The sequence below is a fragment of the Eublepharis macularius genome, chromosome 14 (assembly GCF_028583425.1).
Source record: "Eublepharis macularius isolate TG4126 chromosome 14, MPM_Emac_v1.0, whole genome shotgun sequence".
Classification (NCBI taxonomy): domain Eukaryota; kingdom Metazoa; phylum Chordata; class Lepidosauria; order Squamata; family Eublepharidae; genus Eublepharis; species Eublepharis macularius.
In genome coordinates, this window is record NC_072803.1 from 38,365,001 (window position 1) to 38,389,897 (window position 24,897).

General features: G+C 45.5%; 1 protein-coding gene across 6 annotated transcripts in view; it reads left to right on the forward strand.

Moving 5' to 3' along the window:
* PAX8 (paired box 8) overlaps window positions 1–19,320 on the forward strand; it is a 41,518-nt gene extending 22,198 nt beyond the window's left edge. For 4 of the 6 annotated variants that reach the window (XM_054997961.1, XM_054997962.1, XM_054997958.1 and 1 more), the window contains 6 exons: window positions 3,236–3,402; window positions 3,719–3,839; window positions 4,197–4,400; window positions 9,047–9,148; window positions 17,308–17,397; window positions 19,028–19,320. In XM_054997961.1, the coding sequence (XP_054853936.1) occupies window positions 3,236–3,402; window positions 3,719–3,839; window positions 4,197–4,400; window positions 9,047–9,148; window positions 17,308–17,397; window positions 19,028–19,098 (755 nt within the window). In that variant the 3' untranslated portion in view covers window positions 19,099–19,320. The remainder of the gene's footprint in view (window positions 1–3,235; window positions 3,403–3,718; window positions 3,840–4,196; window positions 4,401–9,046; window positions 9,149–17,307; window positions 17,398–19,027) is intronic. The other 2 variants (XM_054997960.1, XM_054997963.1) reach the window with 1 other exon arrangement.
* Window positions 19,321–24,897: the final 5,577 nt, after the last annotated feature.

Below are 24,897 nucleotides of genomic sequence, written 5' to 3' on the forward strand. Positions count from 1 at the left end.
ATTTTTCCCACCCCTCTTATTTGTGCTCCATCCACCTGCTTGCCTCCTGTATCCCTCTGCAGAACATCTGCCATTTGGGTCCTATATGGAGCATTTCAGAACTGGTGGAGGTGCACTCTGTGTGTGTGTGTCCGTCCATCCGTCCAAATAGCAAAAACAAGCAACTTGTTTCTTACCTTTCTTGTGTATGGAGTCCATAAGTTCCCAAGTCCTCCCCCTTCATACTTTGCACTTTGACTTGGGATTGTTATTTACTTATTGATGTGGTTGGCTGTGCTATTCCAGTCTTGCATGACTGCACCAAGACATTTAAAGTCAAAAGAGACAAGCTTAGGAGTTTGGCAGGCATGAACTAGAGCAGCCATCCCACTGTCATTCCAGACATGCCAGCACAGCCAGGGGACAGCTTGTGACTCCTTGAGAACTTACGGTTGTCTGAAAGCTCAGATCAAGTTTCTAGCCCTCATGGCTGCAAAGATATGCTTGAATGTGCATGGGTTTGGCCTACTGGGATCTCTCTGTAAGTTTTCCAGCATTTGCAAATGGTGTTGCAGGAACCCTCCCCAAAACAAATTAAACCAAAATAAATGAAGCAAAATAAATAAATGTTATATATTTGCCTACTTCATTCCATTTACAAAATAGAGCTTTTCATGTGTTCGGTAGAAGCCACGCCACAGCTTGGCAATCTGGAGGGATGCTTCATTTGGTGCATCTTGCTTAACCCCGGAAATGAATAGGAAACAACCCCACTCTTGACTACTTCAGGAGTAAAGGACATAACTTGGAGTCTGCAGATACTTTGGGTATAACTTATCATTGTAACTGGCTTCTGAATATTGTTGCAATGCTCTGAGGAGTGGCTGTTTCCACACACATTGGCTAATGCACTTTCAATGCACTTTAACAGTCCTTTGGAAGTGGATTTTTTGTTTCAGTTCCAAATGACCACTAAAGAGTATTGAAAGTGCACTATCCAACATGTGTGGAAGCAGCTCCTTTTCAATCCCACTTCCTCCCTCACAGCTTCTTTCCAGCACTATTTTACGTCTCCATTGCCATTAACACTCTTCTTTTTATGGTCAGGAGCTGTTATTTGTGCATCCAGGTAAATGCTAAACTAGAATTTTGGACAATAATTGCCCTTTACGAAGGATACATCCATGAATACTGGGAGGCTGGCAACCATGGCTGTCTCCACACGTCTTACCTTCTGCCGGAACATCACGGAAGACAGTGTCTTCTTGCGTGAAATCGTGCCAAGAAGACATGATTTCGTGCAAAAATCCCGGATGACAGCGTATTCCTGGCGCGATTTTGTGCACGAAGACGCTGTCTTCCGCGATGTTCCGGCAGAAGGTAAGACATGTAGAAACGGCCCATGTGTAGATCCTCTTGAATTGCACAGTCATCATGTTGGTTGTTGTGGATTTTCCGGGCTGTATAGCCGTGGTCTTGGCATTGTAGTTCCTGACGTTTCGCCAGCAGCTGTGACTGGCATCTTCAGAGGTGTAGCACCAAAAGACAGAGATCTCTCAGTGCCCCTGTGTGGAAAAGAGTGCTTTTGGTGCTACACCTCTGAAGATGCCAGTCACAGCTGCTGGCGAAACATCAGGAACTACAATGCCAAGACCACGGCTATACAGCCCGGAAAATCCACAACAACCATCGTTCTCCAGCCATGAAAGCCTTCGACAGTCATCATGTTGTTTGAACAGAGACAACACATGTTTTTTATATGCATGTACTGTCCTAGTACTCACAAAGTGACCACTGGATTTCCCAGAGTTCCAGTTCATGCATAACTACATGCAAAACAGGTGTGTTGTTCCTGGTCAGAAAAGATTGCCAATACACATATTGGGAACACTGCAGGTAGCATGCTTCTAATACACACTGCTGCCAGTTTCCCAGGTCATGCAGACATATTGGTCTGAAAAGGGCTGGTGCATTAGAGGGATCTGTGGGAATGCACAATGCCTCTTATACCCTAGTGAACAATCCCTGAGCTTTCACAAAAGCATTTGGAAATGCAGAGCAGAGCTAGCAAGAAAACATTTAAAAAGCACATGTACAGAAGATAGCATCACTGAGCAACAGTATGCTAATAAGTTCATAATGACAAGAAATGGGTAAAGGGGTCAGGGATCAACAGAGACACCTTGGTAATGAAACAACTGCTCTCCTGTACCTTTCTATCAGGAGGACATGACCTGGGAAAGGCAAGACAGGGCAGAATAAAAAAACAATGTGAACCTTTGCAAAAAATGTGCCATAACAGAGCTGCCGTATCACTAAGCGACTGTTGTATGAAACAGCAACAGACCCAGGAGGGTGGCCTTTTGCACAGATTTAAATCTCTGCAGGAGGGCTGGGATGAATCTCAGCCAGGCTGTGCTCTGTTAAATGCATAACCAGATGCAGACTGGCGTAGTGTCTCTACACGAGACATTTGACATGTGAAGAACATGTGTCAGAAGAGGCAATGTTAGCTGGGAAGGGTAGTTTAAAAAGACAGAGCTGGCAGCAGGGCAAAGGCTTTGCTATACACTGGAACTGTGTGAAGGGGCTATGAAATGCCAGAAGGGAAGCTTCAGCCCATTATAACCAATTCAGGTCCAAGCCCTGCTCTGGAAGGCAGCTCCAGCCCATTTCCATTCCTCACTGCCCTCTGGTTGCAATCCCACACAGACTGGAGAGGTGAAATTGGCAGAGCCTTCCTGGAGGTGAAGATGAAATTAACAAACCCTCTGAGGAGCAATCTCCGCCAGCTCTGTCTTTTTAAACTTTGCTTCCCGGCTTACATTGCGTCTCCCTACACGTGCCGAGGTGTCTCATACAGAGAAACTCGTAGGCAGGAAGGGAGAGAAGGGATAAGAGGAGGAGCACCTTTGCCAGCTGTGTAACACATCTGCTGAGCATTGCTCTTTCCCTTTCCTGTCTCAGGTATTTGATAAAGCTCAGGTGTGACCAGAGGTGGGAGCCCTTGAGCTGAGGATCAAGGGCAAGAGCTAAAAGGTTCTTGGCCCTTTGGCTGGTAGCCCATGGCTCACTGCTTGTCTTAAGTCAAGCCAGCCAATGATCCCAGGACCAGCCTGAGATGCGCTTGCTCTGCTTTTTTTTTAAAAAAAATTATGTGTTGTATTATTTATGTATTTTTCTTGTTGTAAGCCATTTTGGGTCCTTTTTGGAGAAACGTGGGATATAAATGCTTAAATATATAACCTTTTGGCAGGTGACCAAGAAAGCTGTCGGCTCAGCACGGACTCTCAAGGCAGCAGCAGCTCCTCCCATAAACATCTGCGTAGTGAAACCTACGGGCAGCATCTTCTGGAGTGCCCCTTTGAAAGACAGCACTGCCCAGAGGCTTATGCTTCCCCCAGCCACACCAAGGGAGAGCAGGTGTGTATTAGCTCACCAAGCTTCCTTCTGTTTTTTAAGGGCTGGTTGGTGGGGAAGGGAACAGCAGTAGGTAAATTAGTTGTTGGAGGGGCTGGCAATGAGGCTGAGTCAAGAGCTTTGGGTATCTCTGATTAGTCAAGGGATTCAGGCCTGGTTGATACTAGAGGGGTCATGGGGAATGATCAAGGAATTCATAACCAGCAAGAGATTTGGAAGCTGACAACTTGTGAATGGCTGCACAGCTAGGAGACAGGTAGAGAAGCAGGGGAGCTTGAACTAAAAGAGGCCCTGAGCTCTCGCATTCCTTCCCTCTCAGGGTATTTATGCATTGCCCCTGCTGAACAGTTCCATGGATGATGGCAAAGCCATGCTGACGCCTTCTAACACACCACTTAGCCGCAACCTCGCTGCCCACCAGACATACTCTGCTGTGACAGGTAAGGACCACCCTTTTCTGAGACCCTTGAGATCTCCTCCCAGATGTGTTACATTCTATGTGTCAGCCTAGAAGGATGCTGCAAACCACCACTGCACAATTCATTGGGGCCAGGAGGGAAAGGAAAGGAAAGGAAAGCAGCCTCCCCTGGACCTGTTCTAGGCAGACTTCTGGCATCTAACCGAAGTAGGTCACACGGGGCCTGTGGATCCTCAAAAGGTCTCTGGGAAGCCTTATCCCTGAATATCTTGGCCCTTTCAATCCCACTCCCTCCTCGTACTGCACCTTGATCATAGATTTCTACTCATTTTCATTTCATGTCTCCCCCCTCCATTCCTTTTCCCCCATCCCATCTTAGTCCCATCAGACCCCTCCTCACCCTTCCTTGTAAAACAGGAAAACTCTGAAGTCTGCAGTACTCGGTCTACCCCTTCCTCCTTATCTAGTTCTGCATTTTTGGACTGTCAGCAAATTGGCACCGGAGGCTCTGTCCTGCCTTGCAATGCCTTTTCTCACACAACCTCTGTCTATGGCCAGTTCACAGGCCAGGCCTTCATCTCAGGTATGATGATACAGCTAATGCATTGTGGGAGAGTTTGCCAAAATGCAATATGGGATTGACACCTGGGCACCTGCCATAATTAGCTGGTTCTGAAACATGGTTGCTATGAGTGTTTAGGTTGTGATCAGAGGAAATTATAGGGACGATACATTTTACAGTACCCATCAAAAACAATGAACCTAGCATTATGAAGATAATTTGTTCAGTATTTTCCAGTCCATCCCAGCCATAAGATACTGTTTCATAGCGTTGCCAGTTTCCCTTATCCTCCTGGTGGGAGGTGGGGGACCTGGCACACAGGGGACCTCCTTGTGCATGCACAAAGAGTGTTGTGCTCCCGTCACAATGTGATGATATCACTTCCAGGAGTGATGTCATCACACAGGCCCCAGGAGCACTCCCACACTTCACACTGGGCCGATTCTTAAAGAATCAGCTCATTTGGGGCCCAAATCGGCCCTGAGCAAAGCACAGGAGCGCTCATGGGGCCTGCGTGATGATGTCACTCCTGGGAGTGATGTCATTGCACCGCACCAGGAGTGCACCTGAGAGACCTTTTCCCCTGCTTTTCCTCACTGCCAACCAGGTGAGTGGTGGCGAGGGGCAGAGGCTGGGAGTGAGGGATCCCCCACCTCCATTGGAGAACCTGGCAACCCTACTGTTTCAGGACACCAATTACTGCAGCCAAATCAAAACATTATAAAAATAAAGCGAGGAGGTCATTAGCATCTTCATGATACCATACCCCAGATCTCCAGAAAGAGATGGCAAACGCCTATAGCAAATAACAGTTTATAATTTCCATGAAGGAGAGCAGCCATCACCCAAGGAAAAAAAAGGAAGGAATTCCAATGGTAGAGCTACGCATTACAGCTGCTATAGAATCCATCAGTTTTCCCAGAAGGGAAAGTTGGAGTGAAAACAACTGGAGAACAATTTCCAGCGAGAAAACAGGGGGAAAGGGGAAATCGCCCTTTCCCTCCCTGTGCTGGTCTTCCTCTTTGAACCACATTCCCAGCAACTGCCTATACTGTGGTATACTGATAAGATCAGACTAGGTCAGATTAGGACCTGGGAGATGCAGGATGGGACATCCATTTTTCTAGAAAACGCTCTCTGGTGGTGCCAGAGAGGGAGGGTAAAAGTGCAAGGAAACCCACCATGAGGAAACTCCATTGCTTAAGAGAATTCCCAGGGTTGGATCCACCAGTTTGCAGTCCTTTCCAATCTGGGGAAAGATGATTCCTGTAGTTGTAGGACTACATGAACTAATAGTTGTGTGGATCAGGGGGCTGCACTGAGGGGCAAAATTGCCCCCCATAATCACAGCTTCCCTGATTTCAGTCTGCGTCTAGATCCAAACACTGCCTGAGGCCCCCTAAATCAAGCCCATTGAGGGAAGGCCACACTTTGTGGATACATTCCTCCTCAGTAACAGGCTCATCTCTGTTCAGGCGCAATTGCTGATCTCCCCCCCTCTACATTTTTCGACTAGGTTCAAAAGATTAATGAGAGAAATCAGTTAAGGATTCAAGTAGTGAGTGATGTATTGTCACCAAGAGAGAGAGAAGTCTCTCGCAAAACAGCCCATAAAATACTGGAGCCAGCCCTGGTATTACAGGTATCTAAGATCCTGAGGGTTGAGAAAAGAAGCCATTCCCCACCCTTCATGATGGCATGACTATGTTTATGTCTGACTGTGAAGGAATGCTACAGTGAACAGTTATGATTAGGGTTGTCACCCTCCAGGTAGGCCTGGAGATCTCCTGGAATTACAACTGATCTCCAGTATGGAGAAAATGGCTGTTGGAGGGTGGAGTCCTCAGCATTTTACCCTGAGGAGGTTCCCAAACCCCAGACTCCTCAGGCTCTACCTCCAAATCTTCAGGTATTTCCCAACCCGGAGTTAGCAACTTTAGACTGATTCAGATTTTGATTTGCCTCACATGGAGCCAATGAGTTCATTTGCACAGCAGTCCTTCAAGGCTCCCACTATGCAGAAACAATTTTCAGCTGCCTACATGTGGGGCACATCATATCTGACTTTGCTGCTGAGGACACTGGGATCTACATAAATAAATGAATCCTTGGCAGCCTGTGTGGTGTGGTGGGTGGAGTAGTTTCCAATCTTCACTTGGTGACCTTGGGATGTTTATTTACTAACCAAAAACATTTATATCCCAACCTTTCATTGCATATGAGGTCCACAGAGAGGCTTACTGCGTTGTTTAAAACAACATAAAACAATCCACAGTGGTAAAACAGCAAAATAAAAAGCACAACCACAGTTCTAAGAACAGAACAGACATGATAACAATAAAAAGCACAGTTGCCTCCAAAGCAGGTTTTTAACATACCAAAGCACTAATGATGAGGAAGCAAGCTGGAGATTCTTTGGTAGGGCATCCCTGAATCACAGCATCAGAACTGAGTCAAGATGGAACCTTGCAACACTCCACATCCCAAAAGCAAAAGGTCACAGCTCTCGTCTCATCACTTTTTGCAACTGGCCCTCCAGGAAGGAGTGGAGCCACCCAATCCCAACCAGGAAGCCCAGAAGAATACTATGGTCAATGACAGCAAATGTTGCGGAGTGATCGAAGAGAACCAAGAGGGATGCATTCCACCAGCCCGTCTCCCAATGCAGGTTGTCAGCTGAGGGCAACCAAGTCTTGATTTCTCTCTGTCTGTCCATCCATGGTTCTGTCTCAAAATAATGCTGGAATCCGGTCTGACGTGGATCTACTTAACCACTGTTTGTGTCTGTAAAGTGCCATCAAGTCGCAGCCAACGTATCGATACCCTGATGGTGTTTTCAAGACAAGGGACTAACAGAAGTGGTTTACCATTGCCTGCCTCTGCATAGTGACCTTGGGCTTCCACGGTGGTCTCCTAGCCAAGTACTAACCAAGGCCGACCCTGCTTAGCTTCTGAGATCTAACGAGAGTGGGCTAAGCCTGGGCCGTCCAGGTCAGGGGTGTGCTGCCACCTCATGCTTGAACATCTAGGCCAAAAAAAGAGTGTTGGAGACCACCCAAAAGTTGTCACAGTTGAAGGGGTTAAGAGAGGGTTTTTCCTCAAGTGGCCTCACCACAGCCTCTTTCAGGTGAGGATGCCTCTCTCCCTCCCTCCATCCCTCAGAGACAAGCCCCCGTGGGTGGCTGATTTCAGGGGATGGCAGCCTCCACCACTGTTGCTGCCCCACCTTGTCACCAACCAAGGAACAAGAATAGCTAACTCTCCCCCATCCTGGTTCTCCAGGCATCTTTAAAGAAGTGCCAAGAGTTCAGGAAACCCCACCGGCTATCTTTAAAGACAACAGCAAACCATGATCTATGTATCACCACCCACAATGACACAAAACAGTTTGCAAGCTTTTGAGTTCACCACAACTTTTCCTCAGGCTGGATACTACAAAATTTTAAAAAATTTAAAGAGAGGTGGAGGGAAAAAGAGATGTTTCAGGGTATGATTTTAAAGGCCTGTTCCTGCCATCTTCTCTGTGCTGAATGCCAGCAGATGAGTAGATGGGCAATGGCACCATTGAGGTCAGATTGCACTCTAGTTCCTCTGAGCAAGGAGAAAAATGGTGTCTCTCCATTAGAACTGCAAACAGCCTTTTCTTTAAGGATGCCTTGGAACCAGGAAGGGGGGAGCGTTAGTTGCTCTGGCTTCTGCCCAGCAGGAGAGATGGTGCGAGGCAGTGGGGTGGTGGGGTGGGGCAAGGCAGGCAAGTGCAGGGGTGGCCGCCAGAGGCAAGTACCTCTGGAACCATCCCTATTTGATCTGCCACTACCACCACCACCCCACCCAAAAATCTGGCCTCTCTTGCCAGCCAGGAAAAGCAAAGGTCAAATGCACAAGATGGCTTTACTTCTGCAAGGATCCTCTCCAAAGGATCTTCACACCACAGAAACTAAAATGGAGCAAGCCAAAGTCTTGAGAGAGAACCTGGTCACTGCCTGCAAACGGTTACAGTGTGAGCCCCTGAAGGTAACAGGTTAGAAAAGCTCTGCTTGAGAGCATTGCAGACACTCTGGAGACTCTGAAATGAGCTCTTGCCTGTGTCTGGTCTTACTCGTTCTGGAGTTTTTGCCCCTGTTGCTGCAGCTGGTATCCCTGCTGTTCCACTGATAAGAAATGAGATATCTGTACAGACTTTTAAAAGGCAGAAGTCAGAACACTGATAAAAATGGGAATTAAAAATAATAGAACAACGCAGACATTTCTATACTGCCTTGGGCATACCGAGGGAAAGTTGTCATCAATCAGCAGAAAATGTCATCAATCAACAGATCCCCATTTGATCACTTGAGAGGGCCCTCCAAGTCCTTCAGTAACTTTTCTGCAGGCAGCTCCCGTAGGCTGCTGGGTAACAGGTCTTCCATAAGGTAGGCTGCAGAATGGAAGCTTTCCACACAGTAAGAGGATCAAATGTTAAGATCCCCCAGCATGGATAGGGTTTGGGTCCCTGGCATATCTCTCAAATCCTTGCATTATCTCCATGACCGGCCCTCCTATAGGCAGATGGGACATTGATCATTCTCCCGTATACAAGGCAGGCAGAAATGATTTAGGCGAGGCGTCTGTCTGTGCTGCTGCTCGTGTCTTTTGGCTTCTCTTAGCTGCCTTTCTTCCCTTTGCAGGGCGTGAAGTGGTTGGCTCTACCCTGCCTGGCTACCCTCCTCATATCCCAACCAATGGGCAGGGCAGCTACAGTTCTTCTGCAATTGCTGGCATGGTGGCAGGTAAGGCACTCTTAGAGAAGACATGGAGGAGTGTGAGATCAGAAAGGACCATCTTTGCTAGCTGTATTTACATTATTTCACAGCCTTCCATGTAGCTAAAGGGACAGGTGTTAAAGGTAGAGGTAAGGTGGAAGGTATGGCTGCTTTCAGGGCACGGACTGCTGTGTTCTCCTGAGCTTACTTTCTGGTGGCCCAGACATGAGCACCCAACAAAGATCCTGTCATCCCAATAAACTATGTGTGGTGCCCATTCAAACATTATGGAGTACACAGGTTAGGTCTGGAGTCCTTACCCTATGTAACAGATTGAGTTCCAGGTTCACACAGTTCCTGTATGCATGGTGCCCAATTTGCATCAGAAATGTGGTGCAAGAGGCTTCAACCTTCCCAGCTGCACCATTTTTCCAAACTAAAAAGGCCCGGAGGGGCTATTTGGACCACTGGGAAAAGCCATAGGCACCAGACCCAACATGTGCACTCTATAATGTGTGAATCAGACTCAAGCCTTTGGAAGCCTCTCCTTCTAACCCCACTTTAAAAGGCTAAGGTTGGAGGATGAGAAAGTAATGGTAAATTTCTTCAACTTATTCAAGGGAAACTCTGGACCTCAGTAAACTCCCAAATTTATCCCTTCTGTGACAATACTGTGTGTGTGTATTCTATTTGGTGAAGGAATTAGTCATTTTACAGCAAGGCAATTAATCCATTAAGCATTATGTTAAACTCCACAAAACCATTGGGGAGTGTGGGATGACGTCTTCATGGGGAGGAGTGAAGCACTCCATACTGTGACTCTTTCTGTTTTTCTCCAGATCAGCTTTCCAAATCCATTCTAATTTTTTTCCAGATCAGCTTGCCTGGATTTTATAATTAGTCAAAAACCTCTACCCCTCTCCCCCCCCCCAAGAAAAAAATTCAAAAATGAGAAGTTAAAAGGGAGCTGCAAAATCTGCAGGGTTGATTATAAAAGCAGTATAAATGGAGCTCAAACAAATTACCATAGATTAGAAAAGCCACAGATTAGAAAAGCAAGACGACTTCCTTTTAAGATAAGTGGAGGTAATACCAAAATGGAGGAGGGAAAAAGAGCATTAAAAATGTAAGGATTAAGGTCGACCAAGATGGGTAGCTGTGTTTTTCTTGTAGCGGTGGAAAAGAGCAAGAGTTCATTCTAGCTGTCATCTAATTCGAGACATTCAATTTTAGCTGCCTTCAAACTGATTCTTTAATACATTAAATAAAAAAGTTTGTGCTTTTTACTGAAATCTTAATAAAAGCTGCTTCTGCATGGAGGTTTTCTCCACCTCTGCTTCCAAACCGGAGCACATTTTGTTTTTTAGCATCCACATTAAACTGCCTTTAATTGTCTTCTTTCCAAGTTTTCCTCATCCTCAGTACAGTCTTTTCCAAACCTGCTTTACTATGGTCTTTTTGGAAACAACACTTTCCTGAGCATGCTATCACACTGCCTGGAAGGGAAGGTGTACATTTCGGAAGCTCTTGCCCACATTTGTGCAGTTTTCCTATTGTCAGCCCCTCACAGCCACCATTTCCCCCCCCCCCATGTCACTAGAGGGCTTTTTCAAGTGCTTTAAAAAACAAAAGTCAGTAATTGCTACAGTGTTGTGCTGTTACAGTGCTTTAGAAATCACCAGTTTTTTAAAGAGTCCTCAAAAAACCCCTTTGAGGTGAAAATGGCAGGTGTGAGGAACTGACAGTGGGAAAGGGTGCTGAAGAATCCTGTGTGAAAGCTCCAATGCCTACATGCATGCCTCTGCATTTGCACAGGCAATTAGAGCAGTGGAGAATCCTGGCCCACTGGAAGCAGCCAAAAATGCCCCAACACTCAGTATTCAAGATAGTGTAAGATCTGCTTGCTGCTAGAAGAAAACATTGTCTTTAAGGCTGTCCTTTTCCTTCCTTGTTATAGCAATGCACCAGAGCCAAAATAGCCTTGACAAATAATCAAGCATGCCCTTGGCTGCAGCAATTTGTCAACAAAAGTTAAGGGGACATCCCTAAGAGCAAGAATATGCTTACTGACCCTAGATGAACTGGACTGGAATTATTAACAGCCCTTCTTCTGTGCTTACAATTGTTTGCACTGATTGGAATCTCTCTTCTAATGTCTCATCTATCCATGCTCAGAAATTCCCTCTCCATTTTGCTCCCCTTGGTCATCCTGGCTATGCAACAAAAGTGGCTGTAGGCACTTAACCCGTCCAAAATAATGTCCCATGTTTTTGGAGGTGCTTTGACTAAGGATTTAAGTCCTGCCTTCAGTACAGGTATGGCCCCAGCCCTGTCCCAAACTAGCTGAGACAGCAGGACCAAATCTCTCACAGGAGGAACTGACCTCGTAGCCTTCTTGTCTCTTCCTTTGGCCATACAATTCAGCATTGCTCTTTCATCTCTGGCAATTCTACTTCTTTAAAAATAATATGAAATATTATATAATTAAAAACCTAGCTCTGAGCATGGCAGAGGGTGTCTTTCGCTCGCTGCTGAAAAACTGCAGCCTGCCCCAAACTCATAGAATTCTTGAACAGGAGAGGGGGGGGGGCCATCTGTGCAAACTTGTGTTGGAGAACTGTTGCCCTTGACAGCCTTTTGAGAGCTCCACCCCATTTCTTTTTTCCAAACTGATAATTTATGGTAGTATCGCTGTATCTGAAGCTGGTTGCTCTCCGGACCATACCAACTCCCTTTCCATTATGGCCACATTGCAGCCCTCTGGGGAGCGGGCGTTAACTCGGTTCCTCCAGGAAGGTTTGGTTTTTGCTGGCAGTGGCGCCATGCCAGGTGGGTTAGGAAAAGCTGGCACACAGGCGCAGTTCCCTTGGGCTGGGACGTGCTGAGCTGGCGTGTTGCTGTGTTACCTTGGAGATGTGCTTAATGCAGCGTTGAGAATACAGAATCTTCTCCCCCTGTGCGCTCCTTCCCCTCAAGCGTGAAATGAGATTGGTCAGGAGAAGAAAGGAGAGATTGGGGGTTGTTTTTGCACTGCTTGTAATGAGGACACTCAATCAAATGCCCCTTGAAATCCAATCCCCCGCCCCCATGGAAGCTTCTGCCTCTCCCCCTGCCCTCCCTCCAGGAGACAAATGTCTGGATGAGCTGCTCTCATACCTGTACATATTCCTTCTTTCTTTCTTCCTACCTATTTTATTTATTTATTACTTTTTACCCTACTGTTCCTTATCTCTCTTCCTCCGTGGATCCCAGTGCTGTATCCTCAATACTCCTTTCTTCTGTTGTATGCTCCCAACAACCCAGTGAGGTGACTTAGGCTGGGTGGGGGGGAGTGGTGCTAGCACAAGGTCACCAACTGTGAGTTTGAATTTCACAAAAGATGCCTGTAAGATCAGATTGTAACATCCTGGCCTGAAACAGTGTGCTTCCCAAGTTTTTTAAATTTTGTAACATTCACCTGATGAAGAGTTCTGGTGATCTCGAAAGCTTGCACAGTTTTGTTGGCCCTACTAAAAGATATTACCTGGATTTTGTTCTTGCAGATTTGAACCTAGGTCTCCCCAACAACAGTACAATTCTTTGTATTTGCACATTACCTAGGCTGTTCCAACACCACACTGGTGCCTCCCGTGTGCACAATATTCTTGCGGTTTACAGGATTCACATGGCAGAAAACAAAATACTTAAGACATTGCTTGTATAAAACAACAGTTTTTATACACACACACACACACACACACACACACACACACACATATATATATATATATATATATACACATACAGAGAGAGAGAGAGAGAGAGAGAGAGAGAACCAACACAGATCGTAGCCACACTCCATCTATACCTTACAGATAATGATACTGGCTTACCTTGGAAGGGCACAGAATGATGCACACTTTGAGCATTTAGAAAAAGGCTTCCTCTTCTCATCTTTCTGCCAGGAGTTCCTTATACAAAACAATTCCCTTTGTAATAATAACTTTCAGGGGAGGGGGTATGCAAAATTGAAATAATCAGAGATTTGATGAAAAGGGAGTGGTGTTTTATGCAGGAGTGCCTTCATAGGCACCTGGCCAAGGCCACACAGAGCAGAACCACAAGTGACAAAAGGCACAGATTGGACACTTGTCAGCTTCCCTCAAGTTTTGATGGGAAATGTAGGCAGCTTGGCGGAATGTTGGACAAGTGACAGTTGAAAAGTCCATTGGACAGGAGTCAGAGAGCCAAGCTGCGAGACCAGGATGCCTACATTTCCCATCAAAACTTGAGGGAAGCAGACAAGTGTCCAATCTGTGCCTTTTGTCACTTGTGGTTCTGCTCTGTGACAGTCAGTGTGTCTAACGAAAATGTTCAGGGTTTGTTCATATGATCAAAAGCACCTCCAGTGAGTACAGCGCTCTGTCCACCCAGGGCTGGTTCTCTAACTGTCCTACCCAGGCAGCTGCTTGGGTGGCATAATGGGGGGAGGGGCAAGACCAGCACTCGTCAGAGAAACAGACCCTGGGGGCACTAACAGACTTTGGGATGGAAGGGTAACCAGGGGACCTGCCTTATTTTGTTCTCATAGAGAAGTAAGGGGGAAGTCTGCACAATGACCAGAAGCCTCTCTAGGAATCATCCAGCAGCTCTCCCTTTAATCTTGTGCAGTTCTGCTGGGCTGCCGCTTGAAGGGTTCAAGAAAGCCACTGTGGGTCCTTAGGGAGGGTCCTTCTGCTCTGCCCCTTACAAGATATTCTGCTGCCTGATGGGACCTGCTGAATGGTTATGAGCCTGTGCTGACTGAATTTGCTCAGCCCACCCTGGGCATAATGAAGCAGAAGCAGGCAGAACACCCACATCCCACTGTAAGGTACCCCTTTATCTACCCTCAGAAATCTCCCCACTTCCCTCATAACTGAATTTCTCTGTTACCTTCATCCCCTTCTTTCTACCCTCCTTCATACTTTCAGCCTGAACCTGTGTATTTTTACTTAGAAGTCACACTGGGGTCAGTGGGACTTACTAGCAAGTATGCAAAAAGTTGTAGCCAAAATTTTGCTTCTCTCTTGATTCTGTGCATTTTCTCTCTCTTTTTTGCCCTATTTTTCATTTTCCCCCTTCCCCAGTATGACTGCATCTCCAGAACAGCTGCACCGCACCGCAGCTAATGACTGTTTAAATGTCACTACAGTACTTAGTTTCTCAAATGAGAAGGTGCTAGAGCTTGAAGTCATATTCTTGCCAAGGATACTTGCTGCTCTTCCCAAATTCATAATATAGAAAAATGGACATTATCCAGGCTGTAGTAGATTCCAGAACTGGATCTGCATTCTGTATCTGCCTGTGGTTGTTACTCTGGGGCAATAAGCTGGCCTTAACATTAGCAACTGGATGATGGGCTACTTCCATATGGAGATGATTATCATGTAACTCTCATTGCTGCTACAAATGCTTCTGTTTCCACAAGCGCAGTGGAGCAACCACACAGAAGTTTTCATAGCACTTTCCTTACTTCGGCCCTCTTTTCTGCTATTTCCCCTTCCTCTACCATTGGAGGGCTTTTTTTAGACTTTGATAAAATGGTGGTAGCAATGTTAATCTATTGCAGCACAGTTCCAGCTTTCATTTTTTAAAGTAAGTAGAGTTGTGGAGTTGTAAGGGGAAATGTGCAGCCAATATATTTCTCCTTTTAACTTCACTATGAAAAGGGCTAAAAGCTTACTTTTAAAAAAGAAAGCTGAGAACCAGAACTTTATTGCAATAGATTATCATGTTATAGTGATCTAGCTATTAGTGCTGGAGAGTGCCATCAAATCACAGCTTACTTATGGCAACTCCTGGTGGGGTTTTCATGGCAAGAGACTAACAGTGGTGGCTTGCTATGGCCTGCCTCTACAACCCTGGTCTCCATTGGAGGTCTTCTGTCCAATTACTAACCAAGTCTAACCCTGCTTAGCTTCCAAGATCTGACAAGATCAGGATTGCCTGGGCTGTCCAGATCAGGGCAATTTAGCTATTACCATTTTTTTAAAGCCTTAAAAACTTTTTGGAGGGAAGAAAATGGAAACAGCAGCTGCAGGGATTAAGATTAGGAAAATGGTGCCAGCTTGCGGGGGGCAGGTCTCACAAAAATGTACCTCTTCCTGTCCACTAAGGGAGTTTTGACTGCGATCTTTCCAAAAAGATCATACAAAAACAGATTGTGAAAAGACTGCATCAAAGCAGGGGGAACTCAGAAGTAGGACAAAAAGAGGACAACATTATGTGGATGCTTCTAAAAAAAAATACTTGATGGAATAATGTTGGAGTGTGACCCTCACTTTGAGTTACAGCTTCTTGTGTTAAGGTTTTGTTTTTGCAAATGTTTCTTCCCACCCTTCCTAGTTATATGAGAAGGAGGATGCTCCCAGTTACACTACATTGCTCTGAGCTCCTTGGAGGAAGGGAAGGATATAGAAATGTGAAAAAATAACCCAAAGAAAGTATGGTACATATAAAGAAAACAACCATCTCTGTTAAGCTATTTAATATTTGTAGTGGATAAGAAATGCTTTGCCTGTGTGTAATGCCTGGTTAATACAATTAGATGGATAAATTCTAATTCAGCAATTATTTACACTACAACAAATTGGTTTGTCTTCAAGGTGCCACAAAACTCTTTGTTTGTTTATAAGGGAGAACAGCAATTGTAACATCCATTTAAATGTAATCTGCCATGGCATTATTAATTCATTGTGAGGGGTATAAGGGTTATATATTTAATATTAAAGAAATTAAATCTAAAAGAATGTAACATCCAAGGATGATGTAGATTTATATACCATAAACTTCTGTCAAGGAACTAATAGAGGAGTGGTGGCAAAATTACACCTTACTGGAGGGCACAAAATACCCTGAACCAACCTTGTCTCTGCTTCCCCTTACAAGTTCCCAGGCCAATCCAGTTGTTGGCCTACAGCTACTCACTGATGTTGCTGCTGTATGACTAAGAAGGAGATACACCGCATGCACTCTAAATCAATCGGGTGTTAGAGTGTGGCACAGCTGGGTTTGCTTTTAGATTGCCACCTTATGCCCAAAGCTTTTGGCAGCATCTGGAACCAAGGCAGCAAAATCGACAAGTATGGCTGTTGCCTGCCTGGAACACCTACAGCAAGGATCCCTCAAAGCATGGCTACTCCACAGAACAGGAGAGAGAGCGCCCTTTTTTTCAAACAGCAGAGTTCAAGAGCAAGATTTGGGTCCAGTAGCACCCTGAAAACCAACTAGATTTCCCGGGTATGAGCTTTCCAGAGTCAAAACTCTCTTCCAAAGTGCCCCTTACTTCTAACATTTTGATCTGGTAACTCTTAACTGTCATGAAGGCCCAGTGTTGTTCTCTAGTTGTAGTTTGAGAGGTCAGACAGACCTCTGGTCTTCCACACGGTCATCACAGCCTCTACCTGCACTTCATCTGACATGTACTTAATGCTGCAAAGAACCATTCAATTGTACTTATTTGGCTAGTAAAACCTTTTTGCTTATTGTTTTCGAGGTAAAACCCTTCTGAAAGAAACTTGGCTTTGAAGTATGTACAAATTTACCTTGCAAGATTTACAGTTGCAAATCTGACAACAAGTTTCAAAAGATTTCTGGAAATGTTAACATTAGAATCTTCAAGAGCTTGATTTGTGTGACATTCTGAAAAGAAAGATTTGTGGTTATTAAAAAATATACATGTATAGCCACTGAACCTCAAGTTAGCGGCTAAAGGGCTCCGCTTGCTTTCTGTCCTGTTTTGGAAAGCTGCTTTCACACGCATTGCAAAACAAATCACCATGGCGGAAGATCCTTTTAACTATATTTTTCTGAACAAATGAATTATTTATTATGGTGAAATGTTGATTTAAAAAAACACATTTTTACATCATTTATACCCCACCTTCTCCCCAATGGAGACCTAAAGCCACTTGCATCATTCTCCTCCATTTTTTCCTTCACAGTAACCGTGTGTGGTAGTTTAGTCTGAAAGTATGTGATGGGCCCAAGGTTACACAGCGAGTTTCCATGACAGAGCAGGGAACTGAACCTGGGTCACCTGCATCTTAGTCCACCACTCGAGCCTCTACACCGCACTGGGTCTCTGTTGAGCAGTCTTTATAACAATCACAACAGTTGGAGCCTTTCATACCCTGGCACTCATTCCCTCTTTTCTCTGTGACCAGCAGGAAGCGATTATCCCGGGACCACTTACAGCCATGCCCCTTATTCGAGCTATGGGGACACCTGGCGCTTCCCCAACTCAGGCCTACTGGGTAAGTGTCCTTGAAGTATGATGCGCAAGCATAGGAGAATCTTGGCTTCTAGATTTGCCTGGGAGCCAGGAAAGAAAGAGGCACTCAGGTGAACCTGGACAAACTGGGACAGCCACATCATCTACCGGAGTTTATCTTTGCTTGAGCCTCAAAATCTCCTGCAGGCATGGGGTGGGAAACACTGTCTTCCTCGCCAATATAAAGAAAGCCTTTGGTTTTGCAAGGCCTGGAGAAGGTACTGAGAGTTCATTCTGGTGTTCTTCCCTGGTTGGCATAGTAATGAATTCCACTAGCCTGGCCTCCAGGCTCTACCTTCACCAATTCCAATGACTAGACTCAAGTATGGAGAATACATACACACAAACACTTTCCCCCAGACTGAAGGAAGGAAACGGGAAGGAGGACTTCCAGGTGTGGAACCCTCTGCAGGAGCAAGGCATGTGGAGGAACGCAAGAGCTGACTTCAGTTGCTGATATGGTTCTATTTCATGGCTAGAGGGGGGAAACTCATGGCCTGAAGCCAATCACGTGCCCATGGAAGGTGTGTAGATTTTCCTCATGTTACTCTCCCCTTATGTAGTCCCTTTCAAACAAACAATTGGGGGGGGGGAGGCTGCAGTCTGGAGCAGGAATGAAATCCACCCCCCTCATTTTAATGAGCCTATGCTGAGAGAGAGAACATGGAGAAAATCAGCATCCCACTGATTAAAAAAAATTAGACATCTAGTACATGACAAGTTTGAATATTATTATTTTTAAAAAAAACTACAACTTGTCTGGAAGATGGATGCAAAGGAAATAAATCTTCTTTATTTGCATGACCTGGAATTCTGATGTAGAATTCCAGATCCCTGAGTTCAATTCATTTCCTCCACAATCACCATAATCACTGAGGAGTCTACCCATTTCCCAGAAGGCAACACCATGTGACCTCTGCCTGTCATTCTGAATTGTGCAGGCTGAAACATCCTGCCTACTTTTGCTCATTATTTGATGGTGATCAATCCTGGTCCAAAGCTGAGTGAATGTGTTGCCGCCTCCTACGCGTTATATTTGACCTGTCTTTCAAAGTGCTCAGAGTGGCATAAACGGTCTCCCCGCTTCCACCTGCAAAACAACCCTGCGAGGTAGTTTAGCTGAGAAAGTTACTAGCTCAAGGTCCATTAGCAAGCTTTGCAGCTGAATGGAGGTTGAAAAAAGTGTCCATGGTCTAAGTGTCAACAGTCTAGCCACTGTGCTATACTGCCTCTCCAGTCCCATAGAATATAAAGACGCAATTACCTGGGACCAGTTGGAAAATGCAACTCAGCTGACATTCTACAGACAAGGTAATGGGTAGTGCAGCTGCTGCAGCAGGGTGGGAAGCAAACTCTCTAATCCGAGAGACTGACTGGAAACCAGCTCTCCTAGAGCAGGACGCCGTTGCCTCTTTCCCCCTCTTTCCTGAAGGAAGGGGGCTGGGGCAGAGATTTCATTCCCAGGAGCATTTTAAGGGCAGTAAAATATGAGGCCTGTTGAGGCATGCAGAGAGTGGCAGGAGTGCAGGTGGCGGTGCGTGATTAATGTGTGCTGAGCCTGTGAATGCTTCCCCCGGCAGGTGCTCTGCTAATGGGTCTTTCTCTTTCTCTAGGTTCCCCATATTATTACAGTTCACCATCACGGGGTCCTGTGCCCCCCACCGCCACATATGACCACTTGTAGATGACACCATTACTGAAGGAGCCGGGGCAGCCCTAGTGAATCAGAAGAAACTATTTATTGCCCAGCAACAGAGGGAGAGAAAGAAAGACTAACTGCGGCCCAATGCCCAGGGGACTGGCACACTGCATGCACCCCTTGGGCAGAACAAGAAGTGCCCAGCTTGGGCCAAGGAAGCCCAGTGAGCAGCTACATGGGGCTATTTGCATGGATGTGCAAGTCATACTGTGACCACTGGGGCTGGGGAAGGAGGAGGGGCAGAGGTGGGGTTTATGGGGGGCACTGGGATATTTAAAGCAGCAGGACAGGTGGAAGCGTGGCAAGGCAGACGCTGAGGGCTGAGAGAGGGCTGGCAACAAGCAGGAAAGCTGGAAGTGACACCAGCTAGCAGAAAGCCCAGTGGCCTGGAGCACCCTTCAGTCCCTGGACTCCAAAATGAAGCACAATCAGGGATAAAACAGCTGGATGGGGTGAACAACAGCCAGTGAAATGACATGACACTTGGAGAGCTACTCGCCTTCAGCTTTCTCTTTGCAGAAAGACATTCTGAAGACATTTGTGTCTTAAAGACACAGTGGGGAATTTTCTGCAGTTACAGTGAGTTTTATGGAAGGAAGAGCTCTATACAGCTACATTTTTAAACAGCCGTTGACTCTTTAGAAAGAGTGGGCTAAGTGAAGATGTTGAGAGAGTGTGTGCTGCAGCATTTGGAAAGTAATTAGCTAGTTGCCACACAAAAACTGCTGCTGCTGCTTTTGTACAAATCTGCACGGATCTTGCAGGACCCGTACTGCAGCTGAAGGTGCGTCCGTGTGCAGATCTGCCCCCATGTACCTGCATCGCTACAGGGGCCCTCCCTGGTCTCACCTATTTCTGAAGGAAAAGCAGCAGGAAAGGCAGGCAAAAAAAGGGCAGCTTTACATACAAGATGACAGACGAGCTTCCTTTACGGCTGGCTCCAGATGACCGCAGGAGTCAGTCTGGGTAGCTGCCGCTGGCTCCAGAGGTAAAAAGATGGGCAAGGCCCCGTCTTTGTTAGGGAACAGAGCACTGCCGGGGACTGCAGCTGACACGGCTACGGTCAGAGACTTTGCACTGATAACAGGGCATCATCTAAAAGTTAGACTACTGAAAGATCATTGACAATGGGAGATAACGAGAGGGATCGGGGAACTATGGGGTAGTAAGGATAGGAGCACATGATTGGGTCAAGAGAAGAGAGCAGCAGGAAGAGTGAAGACAGTAGCCCTGCTCCCTCAACAGAAGTTTTTTAACCTGCCCCAAATCCTATCCCTGTGTGTGACCTCTTTCCTGCAAGTCACACAGATAGTTTCTTCCTTTATCAAAACGTTACTTCCTTCATGAATTCTCCACAGCGCCAACCCAGGCTTGCACGGACACACAACAGCTTTGGGGGATGGCTTGCATAAAAAAGGAGAGCCCAAATGGGCTCGGAAAGCTGCTGCTGCTGCTGCTGCTGCTGCTGCTGGGGGAGGGAGAGCTCCAGCCTTTCTCCCAAACTTTTTTCTTCCATGCAAAAAGAGGGGAGGGGGGAAGAGTTTCCCATTTTGTCTGCTCCACGTGGAGGTATTTTGTGCACGAGAGGCAGCAGAAATGGGGGAAATGTCCCTCATTGTTTTTGCACAGGAGAAAAAAACTTGGGAGAAATGCAAGAGCTCTCCTTTCCCCAGCGGCACTTTTCCAAGCCCATCTGGGCTCTTTTTATATATATACAAGCCACTCCCCAAAGCTGCTGTGTGTCTGCACAATCCCAGGTTGGCTTCATGGAGAACTCGAGAATGAAGCAACATTTAGAGTGACCCTAAATCTCATAGGCTGAGCCCAAAGCCTGAGTCCACTGTTGCCTGTACTTTTCTCACTGGTCTTGATACTTCCACTGGCTTGTTTTCTCCCGTCTTTCACTGGCTGCCTAATAGAGGATATGATCCTACCTTTCCTTTCCAGAAGTAATAGCATTTAAAGCTCATTGTCATCGCAAGTCATCTAAATGGGATGGAGATTCTCAGAGAAGTGTGCTTATTGGAGTCACCATGTAAGTTCTTCCCGTACCCCATAAAGCAGCTGGGGGCTGAGATGAGAATGCGGAATTGCTGTGTATATATATATATATGACTCTGTTTTCCGCTGTATTATAATCACAACAGTGTGTTTGTATACCACCCTTCTGGACAGATTAGTGCCGACTCAGAACAGTGAACAAAATCATTGTTATTACTATCCCCACTGTCAAGTGCCACCATTTGGTAGAGGGTGTGGCTTTTCTTCTTGCCTCCAGCTGCTTTGGATGGTCTCCCACATCTTTCCAGCCTTTGAATGCTCCCTATTTGTATTCAGTGCTCTTCTCTGGTCTTGGGAATTGCCCTTCAAAGTGATGATGATAGCAGAGGTGGTGATGATGGGCTTTGTGCTGTTCCAGTGCTTGCTGCTCTTGGGAGGGGGGTGGGGCAATTCCCTCCCTTTCCCTTGACAAAAAGAGGAGGTGGTGGCAGGAACTGGCCAAGGGAGGCACATAACTCAGTGGTACAGCACATGCTTTGCATGTAAAATATTCAGCATTTCAGTCTCCAGTTAAAAGGGTCTTAGAGAAACAGATCTGAGACCATAGAAAGTACCTGCTAACCAGAAGAGGCACTATATGGGCTAGCTGGATGCCTCTCTCCCACAATACACCTTTTGGGCACTAAGTGTATACACAGCCATGGGAAAGTCCTCCTAACCTACTTTTTAGTATCCCATGCCAGCTGTTTGCACCTGGATCTCTTGCCTCTCTAGTTCCACCATCATTTAAGTGCCAAGGTGAGAATGGGTCATGTCAGGACCAGTGGTCTCTTGCAGATTCTTTTTTTTTAACAGCTGCAGAGAATATTAGTGCAAGATCATTGGTTCTCCAACTGTTAATCCAGATTCTGATCTTTCAAAATGATGAATGGTTGTCAGAGGAAGGTGGGGCTGGAGAGCTTCTGAAATGGCAACAGTGCAGAAGGTGTGCTGGCAAAGTTGTGAGAAACATCTGGAGCTCTGTGCTTTTGCTAAAAGAAAGTTTTATGTTTTTAGCTCCAACGCTTGTGGATATGATCTTGACAATGTAACTTCTAATGATTCAGCCATTAAAAGAACACTTCAAAGAAAATGATTAATAACAAACTCATTTTTAAGAAGCTGACGTCTGGTTTTGAACATTCAAAATTAGCAAGGCTATCCTTCATTGTCTGCTACCACCTCCACCTTTGCCCCTTTGCAGCTGCCAGTGGGCAGGAAGGGTAAGCACAGAGCCATAGACAAAACTCAGCTCGGCTGGCAAATCAGCCTGGGGGATACGGGCTTCTGCAAAAATACTGGAAGATGTCAGTTGACTCTGAAGTACACCATGGTATGCATACACTTTGTAAAGAGAGGTGGGGCTGTGTGCCTGTCAATTTGGAACTGGAAGTGCTTAGTGCATGGTCCTGAAAGCATTTATACACAGTGTTACCCCCCTCCCCCATGAGGAGAAGGCGGAATACAAATCGAATAAAATAAATAATTTCCTGGCAGGAAGGAACCATGTGTGCATTCCAGTTATGTGGTATGATATCTACGGCTGTCCCATCAACAAGAGGACACCGAATTTTAGATTGTCTTCCTGTGTGCCCTTTGGTTTGTGCTGTGCTTACCCCGCCCATGGAAGTATACAACAACAACAACTGCACTTACATACTGCTCTTCTAGACAGATTAGTGCCTCACCCAGAGCGGTGAACAGGTTAGTGTTATTATTATCCCCCCAATACAGCTGGGGAGCTGGGGCTGAGAGGAGTGGTTTACCCAAGGCCACCTACTGAGCTCATGGCAGTAGTGGGATTCGAACCAGTAGAGTGCTGATTCGCAGCCAAACACTTAACCACTGTGCTGTGCAAAGGGGTCCATCATGCATGATTTGGGTAACGTTTCTCTGTACTCTCCATCCTTCCACAATGCCTCTCTGCAGATAACTCAAGATATGAGAGCTACTTGCTGTTTTTCAGGGTAAATGTTCATCTGTCCATGAAACAAATGCAAATCTGTAAGAGAAACCGATTGACTCGGTACACAATGTTGGAGGAGAGGTTCAACAGGGGAGGAAAACCATATATGCAGATTTCTGTGCACTGCATGGGCAAATATGAATTCTTTCAAGGAAAGGGCTCTTTGGGGAATTGTAGCAGGGAAAGAAAAATCCTGCGACCAGGGTGAATGTCTGAGCTGTCAATATGATTTTCATGGAAGTTGCTTCTGTATACGTGCTTTGTGACGTGGCTGTTTCGGTGCTGTTGGGCAGGGAAGGGGAAGAAAGAGACACAGAAAGTTTCAAATGTTTACCCTTAGAGTCAATATTAAGTGGCCAAAAAGGAAAAAGAACCAACTGCAAGCAGTATATTTTAGATAACTCTTACAGTTGCATCCTAAAATAAAAAGAATAATGCCAAAGAGTCCACCTTCCAAAGCAGCCATTTTCTCCTAAGGAACTGATCATTGTTATTGGATGATCAGTTGTAATTCCAGGAGATCTCCAGCCACCACCTGGAGACTGGCAACACTAAGCTGATCTACACAACTTGAATATGTTGATTCTTATGCAAAATGGTTTCAGCCTGTCCATTTAAGAAAGTCTCAAGCTTATAAAGTGCCATTATATTAAAGTGATCTTTGTTTTCACTAGTGAAGCCTGAGCTCATGAAAAGACATTGTCTCTACTCTCATGCTCTTGAGCCACCTTGGCCATCATGGTGTTATGGTACTTCTCTTAAAAGAGCCTTTCCTCATAAAAGCTGGAAACAATTTTCATACAGTGAATTTGACAGTATTCCTTTCATTTTAATGGGCATTATCAGTCCTAGACTGCAGACAAGGAAGGGGGCTTGCCTGAAGCCAACCAGTGTGTTCAAGATAGAGCTTTGAGGGAACTTCTCAACTGAAGCTCTTGATCACTATATTATGTCAGCTTCCAAATGTTGTGCTATGTTTAGTCACACCGAAGCACGCCATGGACAAAACATACCTACAGAAGCCAGCCAGACCATCTGTTTACCAGGGAATCAAATCATATTAAAATTGGTTCCATTCCATTTCATCAGTATTATCCACCTCTCTGGTCCAGATGCAAACATTAAAAAGTGGTTTGGTAACTGGTTTATAGTGCAGTCCTATGCAGTGTTACTCCACTTAGTGCTCATTGAAATCAATGAGTTTAGACTGGAGTAATTCTTCATAGAATTGTATTGTACAATACCTTGATTCAGTTTAGATACCTTACATGCAGAAAAATATATTCTATTGCCTGTAATGTAACTCTGTGAAATGAATATTACTATTTAATCTCAAGGGAAAATACATATTGTTTTAAACCATTTCCCAAGAAGATGAGTGAAAGACTTCTGAGATAAAGAAGTACATGAGCACAAAAGATTTGATCAACTCACCAAATCCCTAGCTCAAGAACTTATTTCCTGTGTTGCAAAGTAACACACAGCAAGGAGGTCTTTGGCTACATGTACAAGTCAAAGGCATTTCCTCATCACCGGGTAATAAATTACATACAACTAGCCCTGGCCAATTTCGACACCTTTGCTTTCAGAAGGTACCACTTATTTCTGTAAACAAAATGCAGAGCATATGCAGAGCACCTTTAATTTACTACAAATGGTGCGATCTTTTGCTTATTTGATTAGAAGTCCTTCTGTATTCAATAGGATTCACTCTCAAGCAAGTGTAAAGGACTTCAGACAGGGAAAAGTCTGGTTTTCTTTAAGCGAGGAAGCTTATA